The sequence below is a fragment of the Falco naumanni genome, chromosome 4 (assembly GCF_017639655.2).
Source record: "Falco naumanni isolate bFalNau1 chromosome 4, bFalNau1.pat, whole genome shotgun sequence".
NCBI lineage: Eukaryota > Metazoa > Chordata > Aves > Falconiformes > Falconidae > Falco > Falco naumanni.
In genome coordinates, this window is record NC_054057.1 from 51,854,326 (window position 1) to 51,870,386 (window position 16,061).

At 36.7% G+C, this 16,061-nt stretch overlaps 1 protein-coding gene across 4 annotated transcripts in view; it reads left to right on the forward strand.

Annotated features, from left to right (window-relative positions):
* NCAPG2 (non-SMC condensin II complex subunit G2) overlaps nucleotides 1-11,952 on the forward strand; it is a 48,975-nt gene extending 37,023 nt beyond the window's left edge. For 3 of the 4 annotated variants that reach the window (XM_040591660.1, XM_040591662.1, XM_040591663.1), the window contains 7 exons: nucleotides 522-621; nucleotides 1,105-1,289; nucleotides 2,042-2,185; nucleotides 4,076-4,179; nucleotides 7,298-7,395; nucleotides 7,755-7,857; nucleotides 11,724-11,952. In XM_040591660.1, coding sequence (XP_040447594.1) covers nucleotides 522-621; nucleotides 1,105-1,289; nucleotides 2,042-2,185; nucleotides 4,076-4,179; nucleotides 7,298-7,395; nucleotides 7,755-7,857; nucleotides 11,724-11,775 — 786 coding nt within the window. In that variant the 3' untranslated portion in view covers nucleotides 11,776-11,952. Of the gene's footprint in view, nucleotides 1-521; nucleotides 622-1,104; nucleotides 1,290-2,041; nucleotides 2,186-4,075; nucleotides 4,180-5,739; nucleotides 5,813-7,297; nucleotides 7,396-7,754; nucleotides 7,858-11,723 lie in introns of those variants that run through there. The other variant, XR_005827504.1, reaches the window with a different exon arrangement.
* The last annotated feature ends 4,109 nt before the right edge of the window (nucleotides 11,953-16,061 follow it).

The following is a 16,061-nucleotide window of genomic DNA, read 5'->3' on the forward strand; positions in this document are numbered from 1 at the left end:
TATGGGCCCTTTCAGATTTTGGTCAAGGGAAAGATTTGGCCTAACTTTAGTCACAGTCAGTGCCTTGAACAACCCAGCTCATGTATGCATAATAGGATGGTTAAAAATTCTCTACTCTGTCTATACATTAGTACTGTAATCTCTTTAGTATGTAGCATTTGTGTGTCTGTAGCGAAAAGCTCTTTTTGGATGCGGTTTTTAATTTTGCTACTCAAGATAGATAAAGACTTCATATTCTGTTTTGGTAAATGTTAAGTATCAATGCTTCTGATCTGAGCCTGAGTAAAAAAGATAGAGGATTTACTGCCTTTTGAGAAACTGTGTTTGCTGGAGGAAAGAGCTATGGAGAAGTGTTTGGAACTTCTGCTTTTCAAAGGTTGTAAACTGAGTAACTCCAAGTAGATGCATCAGCTTTCAGGACAACTTTGCTAAAATTTCATGGTTTTATTATTTTTAGATTTTACTGAACAGTTCCTTTATATCAATTTTCTTTCTCACATGCTTTTGCATCTGTTTCCTAGGCCTACCTGACAGTGTGTAAAGATGTCATAATGATTGGCCTTGGAAATCTCACGTTTCAAGCACATGTTTTAGATATCGCTCTTTCAGTTATCCAAACAGGTACAATATTTTGCACTAACATAAACATCTCCACGTATACTTAGCTGACTTACGCTAGCAGAACTATTGCTTTTAGCATTTTGGAATCTGTTTGTCAAAAAATGTCTACTGCTTATGCTAGCTAATACCAACAATACAGTTAGAAGTCACAGCAGCTTTTCAGAGGATTGAAAAAAGCAGAGAACTGGCCCAGAACCATGTCATGTTGATAACTAGTGTTTCTTCTTTGCTCTTAGATTCCAGTTATTACTATATAATTCAGGGGGTTATATGTATGTATATATATGCAAATTGGTTTTAATATATGTATAGAAATATATATATATTGAGTTACATGTATATCAGCGTGCCTTGGAAGGCATCATTGTAGCACTATTTAAATTTGGCTATTTATGGTATATAAGTGAGTTCCATTCTAAGCTTGTACCCAAAGAATATCTCATTACAGTTTTTTTATATTGTGGTATTTATCTGTTTCTCTAGAGAGAGGTGACTTTTGTGCCCCAGTGTTACTGATGGCTCTAAAAGAAATTATTGAAGCTTCTTTAACTCAGAATACTGAGACAGATGAAGTGGCAAATCTTTTTCACAATGTACAGGCAGTCTTCCAGAAAGTTTTAGAATGTGTGGCACGCAAACTCAACAAACAGCCAGAAGAAGGGATTCAGGTATCAAATTACAATTGAAATTTCTACCTAATGTGTAGGTCAATCCATACTTTTTATGCAAATGTGTTATAATTAGACACTTTGTGGTGGTTATTTGAGTCAACATCCGATTAAATTTTCAGGTAAAATTTCTAAGTTTCCTAGTTACCAATGTTTGGAATTTTTTTTCCATTGTTAGTTTCATCATGACAGAAAAACTGTTAAATTGGCGAACAATGCGTTCTGTTACCAATGATCCTAAGCTATGCTAGTACTCGTAGGTTATTAATCTTACCTGCAATTAAATGAACTTTCTCAATCTAGAACAAAAAGTTTGATTATATAAATCATGGTCTTGGGAGGGAGGAGGAATTGTCTTTATTTTCTTTATTTGTCTGAATTATATCCAGTTCAAAATAATTATGATGTACTAAAGTTCTTCAAAACCTCTCTTCACAAAAAAGTTAGCTTCTTTTATAGCGGAGCCTAGATAGTAGTGAGATGGGTGGATCACTGGAAAATTTTATGACCTGCTTTTCAGGACTTCTGAAAAACATTCTGTTCTATTTTTCATTACAAGAATTGTTTTTGTTTCTCTCAAATTTGAGTAGACTTCCCAAACATGTTGCTGATTCCCTGTCTGATCGCAGGTGGCTTAAATACCTCAATAGCTTTCAGGTGTGATCTGCATTTCTTCACAGAGAAACTTGTTGAAGTATTTAAATTATATTCAAGCAATGTGAAAAAGCTGAACTGTTTTTCTTTGGTTTTAGTTGATTCAGTCTGTTCAAGTGCCTCTTGGAGAATTCATACAGGCAGTCCAGTGCTGGCATTCATCTTGGCCAGCAGTTCACCAAGGTGTGCTTTCTACTCTCCTAGCTGCAATAGTAGCAGAGATAAATCATGTGCTACAGAAGGTAAAGTTAGTTTTTTGGGTGGTTTTTTTATGAGTTTATTTTATGTTATTTTTTACACTCAACTGCTTTTAAAGTTATGTTGGAACAACAGAGCAATGATCAAAAAGTGTGATGTTTGTACTGCAGATGAAGACTTTGTGTGTGTTGGTATGGAACAAACAGGAAATTTTACTTGTTGTAATTTTGTATTATGGTGCATCTCTCAGATTTATGAATACAGCTGTGTAAGAGCAGAGTTATTGCGGTGCCTAGTTCACTATTTGCCTCTGACAGAAGAATTTAGAAATTAGGCAGTGTTGAAGACTAATGACATTTTTTGAGATCTTCTGTCTATGTGGTTTTGTACTGAGTCTGGCTGGGAAGGAGTTAATGTTCTTCACAGGAGTCTTGGTGGTGCCACAGTTTGCATTTGTGGCTAAAATGCTGTTGAGGACACATCACTTAGTTTGGCTGTTGCTGAACAGTACTTGCAGATTGTGAATGCTTGTATCCTCTCTTCCCTTAACCCCTTGCCCTAAAAAAAAGGCAAGCAGTCTGTAGGGAACACAGCTGAGGCAGACAACTCAAGCTGACCAAAGGCATATTCCATCCCATACAATGTTCTGCTCAGCAATAAAAGCTCAGGGAGAGGAGGAGGAAGGGAGGTTGTGCTAAACCTACCTCACCTTGTCTCACTCGGTGTTAGGGAACTTAGGAAATGAACCACTGATCTCTGACAGATTCCAGTTCCCTATCCTTGGAACTGTCTCTTAGGGTTCTGTAATCCTGTTCCAAAATGGGCTGGTGTCGTGCTTGGCACTGATCGCTTACACATTCTCTACTTCAATACAGATCCATTTCTCGTACTGCATCTTTTTTTGGTTTCTCTGCTTTTTGTCTAGAGGATTTCCAAATAACTGATTTGAGTTTCTTTGTAAAGAAAGAAGCTCTGATTACTGTATATGCTAAAAGCCCCGGCTTGGCTTTTTTTTTTTTTTATTGTCCTTGAAGGGCGTAACAGTCCCAATGCATAGTCCTCATGCATGTAGTGTTAGAAGCAAATATGACAGGTAAGACTGGAAGCTTTGAGAACTAACAAGGAAGAGTAGAGTTTCTGTGGCAGAGGCTGTACTTACTGTGGTTGCTAGATATGTCGGAGAAAGAGCAATAAACGGTTGCCAGAAAGTACAACAGAGCTGCTTCTAAGATATTCTGTGTTATGGAAGGAACTGAAACAATACCAGAGATTTGCCTGCAAATATTAGTATATCAGCTGAGGGGCTGTAGAATGACAGCATGCTTTTTACAGATGCTGCAGGGTAAAGGTTTATGGTCTTGAATGATACTGCAGATTATGAATGTTCATTACAGTAAATCATCTGAGCTGGGGTTTTCCCAGCCCCTAGGTTACTGTACTAGTAAATCCGAATTCAGTTCTAACTAAATCCTTGCCATGCTATTCAGAACTTGATACCAAGAAGAACAGATAAAGGGAATCAGGAAATCACTGTCACCTACATTATTTTATTAGAAATCATGCAAGCACACTTAAACTTGGAGACACAAAGGGTACTCATTTGTACTTAATACGCTGTGCCTTTATAAATAGTGACCAACAATGTAGTTTCATGTAACTTCTGTTCAGAACAACAGAGGAGAATATTTGCCTTGATACAAATACTGTTTATTTGGTTTAGTTTTAGCCTTTCTAATTTAAATTTGCTTTGTTTATTTGGATGCAACATAATTGGATTAAGGCTAGTCGAAGAATACATGTGAATATTTCTTCCCTTTTAATTATTTAAGGGATAGGTTTTGGTTAGTATAATTATTGAAATACAAATTTGCTTTGATATTTTCTGCATAGGTGTATTTCTTGATCTACTACAGTTGTGGACTTCTCTTTTTTAGGCTTCCAACGAGAAAGACTTAACTATACCAAGGACTATTTCAGGCCTTCCTCCTCTTTCAAGCAGTCTAATGGCCGTAATTATGAAGTCAGTTAATCTTGTCAGGTAAATGTTTCTACATCAATTTGTCCAAGGTTGTGGTTAATGTAGAACAGTTTATATCTTGTCAACAGTGTTTTAATTTCTAAATTCACATAAATTTTGAGGAGCTAGATACAAAATTTACCTGCACTCCTTCATAATCCCTTTCTCCTGCCGTAATCCATGTCGCTATTGACTGGGGGTGGTGGTGGTTCCATTTCTTTTACTGCTTTTTAACTGCTTCTAAGAGGGCTGCTTATTTACAGGACTGTTCATCTAAATGAGTTCTTTAATCTTGCATCTTGGCTTGCTTCTTTCAAAAGATACTTAAACATCAGTTCCCTCAATATAGAAATCTTGAAATGAGATAAAATGTTTACCAGAAATAGCATTAATCTTTTAATTGAACATCCTCAGTGAGGTGACAAATGTACTGTAGCTTTATTAAAATCACAAAATTCAAATTAGCTTTAAAATATCTTGAGTTCTAAAAGCCCCCCAAAGTAGGGTTACATCATTATTTTTTGTAAGATTTAAACTTTTTTTTTAATTTCCTCTATTTAGTGGCTACTCTGAATATCTTCTAAAATTGTCATAAGTTAATTTCATTTTGCTTAGTTTGTTCATACTCAGTTTTTATTTACATGGCTATACACATCAGACTTATTTTAAATGATCAAGGGTCTAATATGTATTCCTTAGAAGTCCTGTTATTCTCCATGACTTGTCACAAGTAATTCCTATCCTTAACTTCCTCATCTTACAGGCATTGAATATCGCTGTCTCTGCTGTCATAAGGGTTTTTTCTTCTCAATCCTTCTCTACTAGCTGAACTTACACAGCAAAGGAGTCCAGAGAGTCCAGCAATAGGTTTCCTAACCCAGATCTTGTTCTGTGAGGCAGCAGCTGTCCATCGAGGTTCTGTCTTTTAGTGAAAATTATTTTACACACATCTTTTGAGAAGAGATGCAGAAATTCAATGAATTCTTCTGAAACTTTTTCTTACAATGCTCAAGGAGGATCTTGTCCAACCTTGAGAGAGAAAATGCTAGCTTGGACCAGATTGTTTCTAAGAATACTTTAACAAACATGTGTCTTCTAGTATTTATCTTTTTGGTGCAAAGATCTAAGTCAGGACATAATTTTCATCTGGTTTCACTGGTGCCTCAGGGCTGAGACTGCTTTTAAGGCTGTTTTCTTTTATTAATCTGTAATGATAGGGCCATAATCAGTCCATTAGCAAATCATTCAATATCTCAGAAATTATCATCATTCCCCACCAATACAAAAGTCTATGGCATTACAGAATCTGATGTGAGCTTCCATGCTGTGAACACACAATCAGCTTGCACCAGGTTCTGCAGCATCTATTATGTTTTGAGTTACTAATTGGTCATTCTCTAGCACTAAGTTTCAGTCCCTATACCACTGATAATGCTGAGTGATTTGGCAATATCTGACCAATTGTGTGAGTATCCTGCCCTTTAGTAGGGAACTATCTGTACAGGAACCAATTGGTTATCTCTTATTTATCTGTATTTGTAAGTAGGTTACTGTTCAGTTCTGTTTTATCTTTGCATGCAGGCTCATGTGACCCTAGTTGAGAGGGAGGTGGGGAAAGGCAGCTGTTTTAAGTCTGCAGTGAGTCTCATTACAGGTTAGTAAAATTACAATATTCCTTCATGGAACTAAAGAGTATGCTTACTAACCTAAGCAGTGATAAACAATAAAGTCAAAACTCTGAATGGAATACTGTCAGTTAGCAATTTAAGAGCAGTATGAAATGGAATCAACTCTTGGTCAGTTGGTCCACAATGATACAACAAAACTAATGCAATGCAAGAGCGACTTCATAATACTTATTTCAGACCCTAAGGAGGTTTCATCTTTCTCAGCACTCTGAAGCAATATTTGAGCTACTACAAAGCTTATTTACTGAGTCGCTAGTGGAGGTTAGTTCTTGTCTTAACAGCGTATTTCATTTTGATGTCTTGCCACCTGAAAAGGCCTGAAGAACAGTTAAAGACGGAACTGGGTATTTCTGGTGTTTGGTTTTGGTAACATATAATATTATTATCAAAGGTATTTTGAAATGTTTTGGAGAAAGTTACTGTAACATCTACTGCTCTGTTTCCCCTTTTACTTTTTACACAGCATTTAGTTTTGTGCTCTGAGTATGTGGATTACTGATCTTGTCCATCTCCTGCTTTATCCCTCTTGTTCTTTTATTTTTCTCTTGTTTTTGAGAATTGCTTCTGAGTTAAATTTGTTATTTTTACCATAAACACTATAATGATCAATTAGTGATTTAATTCTGTAGTATTGCCTTATTCCCTATTGCAGTTTAGTATGGTTGCTAGACCTCTTTCTTCACTCTCGTTTCGTTTTTCTTAACTCAATATATGTCTCAAAACACAGCTAAAGTTTGCTGACAATACTATAATCTCTTGCTAAAAGTGAGTCTCTTAAGATACATATTGAGTTAGTATTTACCTTAGAATTTACAATGAATAGTTGTTTTGGTTCTGTTAGTCTCTCCATACTTTCAGTATCTACAATATAGTTTGGAGGTGTTTTGGGGCTATGTTTATTTTATAAATGTTCTTCACTGTTTTGTGGTTGGAAAGCAATCTCTTTTAATTATTGAGATTCTCATTTTAGACCAAAATGTTAATTAAACTCCAGTTTCTGATCAGGCTACAAGTAGCAATAGTTGTAAGAGCATGAGTAGTTACTAACAAACTGTTGGTGTTGTATAACATATTTCTTTTTAAACTTCAGTAGAAATTTAAATTAGAAATTTCAGTACAAATTATGTGACTTGAATTCCAGTAGAACCTGTATTTTTTTCATGGATTGACTTTCCCAAAATAGTCCACAAGCTATTCATTTCTCTTAACAGCTACTTACTCTGTGTACAAACTTTATTTTCTTCCCAAGCAATTTACCATTCTGCTAACTCGGATATTCTCAGTTCCAGAAGCAGCATGTAGTCTTCAATTACCCAATAACCATTGCTTTGTCATGCATGGTATCTCTGAAGCTATGGTGGCAGGGTAGCATAATCACAAACTTGTTCTGTTCAGTCCTATTTTGAAAAAAACATGGTTCATAATGTATTCTTGCTTTATTTTTTCCTTAGGTCATTTTTAAATGAATTAATGGAATGCATTCTCTCTGAAGAGATTGAGGGGATTTTTAGTATAACAGCTGTTGTCTGCATTATGATCATAATTAAAGGTCAGTCAAACTTTTTTTTTTCTTTTTTCATATGCTGTTTTGAAAGCGGAGTTCTTGTGCAATTGAACAAGCACTGTTAAGTTACCATTTTCCTACAGGATATAAGCTTATATCACTCAAATTATGTTAAGCTTGGACATTCAATCTTTGTATAGTGAGTTCAAAAATACAACTGTCTGCTAATTTGTACGGTTCATCTCTGTATTCTGTTTTTCTGGAATAAAAGGTAATATAATATCTAATATTTCATTAAACTATCTTTTACATTAAAAAAATACTTATGGAAATAGGCAGGAAGGTTTTTTTTGATAAATCATTATTTTTTGTCCAACTTTTCTGCATAATCTTATTTCAAATAGGTAAGCACAAAACTTCACTTCTAAAGGATATTGCACCTGCCATTCAAAGGAAACTGATAACGTGCAAGGATGCTGCCACAGAAGAATCTAGCAGCACTGGAAGGTAAATGTGCTGTTGGAAATGAACACTAACCTCTTCTATACCCTCTCTGCAATAATTGGCTGCGTTTTGTATTTACGTAATATGGTTAGTGTTCTGAATGATTGCAAGGTTTGAAATAGTGGGTGAACAAAATTGTGAGGTATTGAGCCCAACACAGTATTAAATTTCCTGCCTGTACATTTGCTGTGATTGCAATCTTTACATATATAGTTTGGTTTTCTGCATTTAATTTGAATGTGTTATGACTTGATGCTGTATATTGCACAATTCAGTTCTGTTCCAGGAGGAAAAAAAAAAAAAGCCTGATATCCAGAGCAATACAATAGAGTAGCTGTATTGCTGATAACGAAATATGTATTCATTCATTTAAATCTGCTATTATATCAAAGCCAAAACAGTATTGTGTAACTCTCTTTAAAGAGATATATAATCTTAAGATCTAGACCAGAAAGTGTTATGATATATACGTACCACTTCAGTTGTGTACCATGAAAAATTATATTTAAAAAATAAACAAAAAAAAAAAAGGGGGGGGGGAGGTGGGTAGTCAAAACTAGTGTGCCCTTCATTTCCATTTCCTGTCTGGCACAAGTAAATACAACACAGAAATTTTGCTGTCAAGACTGAGTGGTTTCCACAGAGGACACTGTGGTCATGTAACATAAAATTGATAAAGAACCAAAAAAAAATCTTATTTTTAAAAATCACTACATAATTGGACTTCTAAAACTAAACTAGGACTCTGCTTCCTAGATAGACTTTTAATTAGTTGCTTGGCTGTGAATAAATTTCTTTTACTTGGGACCTAGCTTAAAAACAAAATCAAACAAATATTTTTTTTTTTATTTGCCATGAAATCATTTAATGTTGGGTTGCTAGGTGTTCTACTAAAACATTTTAAAAAATAATAATAATGATCTGGAAAAGAAGGGTGAGCAGTAGAGTCTCATGGTTTGGTTTGTATTTCTTTTAATCAAGACAGTAGAAAGGCTGAGAAATTAAAGCAAATCTTAACATGATTAAATAAATGGGTACATTAAATTGAATAATTGTTGCCACCTGAGTGCACTACTGACTATAAATTTCAGTAAAGAACACAGGTAATTGCTCTATGAATCCATATGATCATCTCTGCCCAGTGAACAGGGACAAAGCAGCCTAGAAGTTGGGGCAGTGAAGAGCATAAGAACCTACACAGTGTTTTAATTTCATGATACATGAATGGCCACCTTTGCGTAATACAAAACCAAGAGGTAGTTGCAGATAAAGTTAAAAGATCAGGAATATGAGCATGGTGATAGAAAGTTGGTTTTTTTCAAACAATAATCAGAATTGTAATATGATAACAAAATTTAGAAGCTCTCTCACAGCTTTGCAGAATTTGGGAGGATTTGTATTTGTACAGGTATGTTGGGGATTTTTTTCTTCCTAGAAGGGTAAAAGAATTCATGCTGAAAAAAATGTTAGGAGGAAGTTCTTCAGTGATTAAGTTTTGCTTGACTAATTTAAAGCGTGTTTGCATTTTCTCAGATAGACATAGTGTTGGACCAGGCTGAGCCTCTAGTGTCTTCTGACAGGCTGTTTGCTCTGGTACAAGTGTGCGAATATATAACCAATATGTGATTATGTACAGTCTAAAATGTACCCTGCTGTTTGTGGACTATTTTGTCATCCTATTCTACTTGCCAAACACTGAAATTTTAGTTATGCTATGCTGCAAGCTAGATCTTTGATCGTTACTCTGAGCACAACCTTATAACACAGTGCTGCACTGATGCTTGCTAAAATAGATTACTGGTTTTTTAACTCGTACTTAATACTATTATTACTTTTTGCTTCTGAATGCATTATCTTATAATAACTCCGTGATGGATTATTTTATTTAATACCCAGGTATACCAGGAAATAGTTGCATTCTTTAATTTCCCAAGAGACTTGGCATTCTGTGCCAGCATCTTAAATTTAGACTTAGAAGTAAACTATTACATATTAACAAAGAAAGAAAAAATAAAAATGCTGTCTGGTGTAGTAATTAAAGTGCTGCCCTTAAACAAGGAACTATTGCACTAATTCAGAAGCAAAACTTTTCATCGTAATTTAGTCTTCCCTCTTCAGCTGAGTTAGCACTTTAAGATGGCCCTGTGGGTCTATTATTTTTAAAATGCTGTTCAGTGCACTTAAAAATTCTGGACAACATGTTGTATGTAGAGAGAATTTCCTCAAGCATAATGGCACACACATTAGTTTAGTTTATAAAATGCAAATATTTATGTCTAGACAAAAAATGCGAATAAAGCTGTCAATGTAGTGATTTGGAGGCTAGAGAAAAATGTTGCGTGCTCTATAAAACCAAATGTGCTATAGAATAATACCTTTTACTTAATATTTTGTATTTACTTCGATTAGTATTCTGATTCATGAGTATTAGAATTCAGATTTAGCTGATAGCTGTGCGGGAAGATATTATCATCTAGCTTCCCAAACTCTTTATTACACTCTCATTGCCTCTGTAAATAATGATTCTTGAATTGTTTTGTGATCTAACTTTGTGTATGACTTGTCTGCCACCTGTCTAGAAATTCACTAAAAAGGTACCTGGTAAAACTGACTTAAATTTGCCTATTTGGGGAGGCATGCAGTTGTTCTGAATGACGGTTTGTTGTGTGTGGCAGGTACCTGGTCCCACATTGCAGATCTATTGGTCTATTAGCCATAAATTGTAACAAAATAAAATTTATACAAAGTAGCATTGTGTCTAAAACCACAGTGCTTACCTAATTAGACTAATTTTATAGTATATTATAATACTAGCTTATTTTGGGTTCCATCATGGCTTAAAGGATGTAGCTCTATAAAGAGGAGCATGTGACGCAGCCATGGCAGTCTGAATTCAGGGAGCCCTAATGTCCGATGCACTGCTGTGAAAATGCAGCGTTGCCTCTTGTATTTCAGGTCTGGGTGACACATGATGAATGCCCAAACTTAGCATCGTTAATGGCTGTCTAACCCTGCTTCCTTGGGGCCATCAGTCTAGGACTATAATAATAAAAATATGGAGGAAAAAATGCTTGAGAAATACAGGTGACAGAATCTTTTACCGAAGTTACATGAAGGATAAAGTTTATAGTGGTTAACAGTGAAATAATGTTTTGACAGAAGACCAAAGTGCCCATTTTTGTCTTCTGAGGATATTTTAGAGCAGTGTTAGAAGTTGTTGCATGAGAATGCAACTAGGAAGGCTGGGTGAGTGACTGTGTCAGGGAGTGCAAGAGAATGAAAAGGGCCTGCCAAATGGAAATTTCAGGGCTGACCCTGGAGATTGTTTAGGAAGTAATGTGAGACAAAAGAGAGTCACAAAGGGACTGAGATGGGCATACCTGCAGCTGAAGGAGGCAGCTGCTTAATAAGGATAAGTTAGAAAGCTCGGGCTTGTTAAAAAATTGCCACAGGTAAGGAGACAAATTATGAAGACTGAAGAAAGTGAAAGAATGAAAACTGACCTTTGTATCAATTCTTGGTAAAGGATTTGACTATTTTTTTGAAAAAAAGAGTAAAAATGCTGTGAAGAAAAGTGGCTTCTTTAAATAGGCGATGAAATATTAGAAAATGTGCTTGAATTGACATAGTAATTTAAACTGGCTTGTTGTAGATTATGCTCTAGCTAGAGATGATTAGCAGAAAAATGGAGAAGTTGAAAGAAAAAAACGGCTATTTCAAAACTAATTTGTAAAGGCATATTTAATATTTAAACTAATATGGAATAACGGATCAAAGAAATCACGTGGTAGCTGTACTCTGAGAATCAAATAGTCAATGATTGATTTAGCATATCTAATCCTGTTATGCATTGTTTTATGCCATTTCAGAATCCTGTATGAATCATCTTTGAAAATTTTGGATGAATTTTTGAAACCTTGACCATGTGGAAGCTTTTGTCATGAAAATTAAAGGAAGACATACCGGTTTTAAAAGAAAAACTTTAGCTATAAGTTTAAAATATAATCTATTTTCTTTTATTTGTATATATTTAAAACAGATAAAATGTATAAAAGTGTGTATAGAAATAATGTAATAGTAAAGATTTTTTCAAATGGACGTGAAGGGGTTATTCTGTATAAAAACACCTTAGGGGCAGGGGGTATGTAAAATCAGTATCTTCGTTTTTATAAAATAGTAGTTGTATCTGATACACTTTGAGGTGGCATGTGACCTCAGTCCCTAAAAAGACTGCAAAGCATATTCCTAAAGGTTATGGAAATTTATTTTATTGTGAGACACATGAAGAACAACATGGAGATTGAGAATAGCTATCACGACTTTACCCAGGGCAAACTACCTAACCAACCTGATTTCCCTCCCTTTTGTGGAAGAAGAGAGAGCAGAGAATGTCACCTTTCTTGTCCTTGGCAAAGAGACAGGCTTATACAGTGTCCTTATACCCCAGCTGGAGAGAGGTGGGCTTAGAAGGTGGGTGGGAAACTGACTGGGCCATTAGGCTTGAAGAATAATGATGCTACACAGTCGCATTGAAAGCCAGTTACTAGCGGCATTCCTCAGGGCAGATACTGTTGCCAATGCTATTTAATATTTTCATTAAAAGTTTGAGTGGTGGGATGAAATAAGTGGTGGGATGGGTAATGAAATAAGTGGTGGGATGATGCCACCCTGGGAGCAGTGGTTGATTGATACACCAAGGGATAGGGGTGTCCCATTCAGTGGCGTCCTGAGAAGCGGCCATAAGGCTCAACTCACAAACCCCACCCCTTCATGGGGCAGGGAAAAAGTGTAAGGGTAAAAGTAAATTTGCCGGTTGAGATAAAAAGTTTAATAATGAAAAAATATATTTAAAAATTATAAGGAAAAAGAGGAAAAAATTTCAGAGAGGAAAATAAAACTCCAGAGAAAACAGCTGATGCAAATGCAAACAATTGCTCACCACTGCCCAGCCCATCCCCAGGCACCAGCACTCCACCACCGCCCCCCTTCCCCCTAGGTTATATACTGAGCGTGACATCCTATGGTATATAATGGTATGGAATGTCCCTTGGGTCAGTCGGGATCAGCTGTCCTGGCTGTGCCCCCTCCCAACTCCTTGTGCCCCGCCCCCCCCGCCCCGTAGCCTCCTCGCTGGTGGGGAGGGGTGAGGAGCAGAGGGGGCCGTGACGCTGTGTAAGCACTGCTCAGCGATAGCTAAAGCATCCCCAAACTATCAACACTATTTCCAGCACTAATCCAAAACACGGCCCTGTGCTAGCTACCATGGAGAAAATGAACTATCCCAGCCAAAACCTGTACCGTTCATAATGACATATTTTTGTCTGTTTTAGGAGATCTAACAGGAATCCCCAGAAAATTATTCAGCCACAGACTAAAGGTAGCATATGGTGACCAGCTTAGACCTGGACATCTAACAGTTGTCTACAATGAGGTGACGTGACTCTCACTATGTGCTTGTGCAAATGGCTTATTGAGGTCCGCAGTGTTACCGAGTGGCACTGAAATGGAAACTAACAAATGAGTGAAATTAGCTCAGACTCCTTGTTCTCGAAGATTTCTGCACAGTGCTGTACCCCTATCTATCTAAACAGGCATCTACTGTGCTGGTTTTCTTTCTGTGGTAAGAGATTGTGAGATTTTTTCCCATTATCTGCTCTGTTAAGCGCAATGCACTACCTTCATCCTGCTTTACAGCAAACATACTTGACCTTAGTGTATAAATCTTCCCCACTGGATAAAAGCTTATTTAGCTTGAATGTTTATATTTAAAAGCAATCAAATTCTTTAAATACAGCTGTCAGGCTTTGCAACAGGGAAGTCAGTATGTGTATGGATTTGTGAATTCCAGATTTACCTTACCCACAACAGCAGCCTGACCAAAAAGACTAATGCTGCCACAGCAGGTTTCTGTAAGTCTGCCAACTGTTTATCGACATCTTTATAAAAACTGTGTTGTTTGGCCTTCATTCTTCTACATCTGTTAACAGGCAGGTGTTCCAGTAATGACCTTTTAAATCTTCTGATTATACAAATTACTTAATGAATATGTAAATGACAGTTTCTTTTTCCTGCTTCTCAGTCTTTCAGTATTTGCTGATGTTATTAATTAGAAAAGAATCCAAATTTACTGCCATGTTTTCCCTCCGTGTATAACATTGCTTTTTCAGTTTTCACTTTTCATGGAATACTTGTTGCAGATGTAATATCCCTGAGCCTGAAAGAAATTAAAGTAATACCAACATCAGAAATCTGCAGATTTCTTCAGAAGAACTCAGAGGTGATGTTGCTAGGAAGGGTAAGAAAATTTAAAGATAAACCTTTGTCCTCCTGGTGGCTGGTACTCAAATGGTTCTCAAGCATGTTGAAATCATTTTGAGTTAGTTGTGCAGCTGGTATATAGATTTCAGCTCAATTTCTAGTCCAGCTTTACTGTAACTGCTTTGACAGATGAAAAAATGTTGGCTTTCTGCAACACAGATAATTATGTTCTTAGGGTTCCTTGAGCCAAGGTCTGTCAGTGCTTTCTTTTTGGGTCTTTGTAACAAATTTCACAAAAATATCATGAGTCCCAGGTTTTATTTGCTGTTTTCATTGCAAACTAAGGTTGCCAAAATGCTAAATCCTAACATTTTCATTCTGTTTTGAAGATAAAGAAATAGAAATTTAGTAGGGCCTGTAGTGATAGAACAAAGGGGAATGGTTTTAAACTGAAAGAAGGTAGATTTAGATTAGATATTAGGAGTAAGTTCTTAACTGTGAGGTTGGTGAGACACTGGCCCAGGCTGCCCAGAGCAGCTGTGGGTGCCCCATCCCTGGCAGTGCTCAAGGCCAGGCTGGACGGGGCTTGGGGCAACCTGGGCTGGAGGCAGGTGTCCCTGCCTGTGGCAGGGGGGTGGGAACTAGGTGATCTTTACTGTCCCTTCCAACCCAAACCATTCCATGATTCTATGAAATAGTGTTTCGTAAGCTGAGTTATCTTTTGGAAACCTGTAAAACAGATTTGTTTCATTTTAATAATTGAAAGTGCTGTTAAAGTTCTATTTGGGGAGAGGGGTTAGTCTTCGGGTTTTGTTACAGAATATTCAGTGGAATAATAACTCAGCCAGCTGCAGTATCCTAACTGCATATCTGAGAACTTCCCAAAATTTTAAAACAGACCCTTTGAGATCTGTTTCACTTTTTCAAGAAGTTGAACTTGGCTTTGATTAATAAATTTGCTTGAAATATGAACAAGGTAACACCATTATAAGATATGCTTTTGAGCAACTTGCACTGGCAGTCACTTAATGTACAACTGCTTCATAAATAAATTTCTGAGTCACAGTTGTACCTGTAAGCGGCATGTCTATAGCTCTCCCCTTCATGCATATATATTCAGTATAATTATTACTGAAGAAAGCCATAGCTTTGAATTATTTGCAGTAATCTTCTGTTTTAATTTTATTTGTAGGGTCTTGGTCCCTTTTTGATGACAATATTAATTTGCTTTGTTGTCTGGCTGGGAAACAAAGTCCAGCAGTCTTCCATCTATCACAGCTTCAAATTATAAGCTAAAGAAAACCCAGAAGCTCTCAAGTTTCTTCCGTAGCAAATAAATGTCTTCAGGTATGGATTCAAGCACACAAACTTTCAGACCTGCCAAGGAAAAAGCAGCACACTTTGCACCTGCTGTTTACTCCCATGATAGCTGCAACTCACCTTGCATTTAAACTCATGTGTACTGCTGCTGTCAAGTGCTTTGGGGTCTTCTGACTCACAAAAGGAAATCGGAGAGACCAATTTTCATAAAATCTTTCACCCCACTTGATAAATGCTTATTGAAGAATACTTATGATAATGACTGCAATGCGAAATCAAGAGACACACCATCTGCCCTGTAGTATTATTTGCTGATTTGCTTTGATGTCTTGTGAACCAAGCCTGTTGTACAGTGTCCTGCTGTGTCTGCGTCAGGAGTACCTAGAGTGGGAGCTGCCCATTTCGGACAGAAGCACGTGGCTTAGCACTTACATCTTGACAATTAGCTGGCCAAGGGCAGATTTCAGGAACAGCTGCAAAACTTTCTGCAGCCAGCCAGCAGTTCTTCAGTTTCATTAAGCCATTGCAGATGGGCAGAAATCTTGCCTAATCTACTTCAGATAAGACTCTAGTCCTGGGCTCTGTGTAGCTGTACTGCTGCTTGTCTGAGCATGACCCTGGCTTCAAAA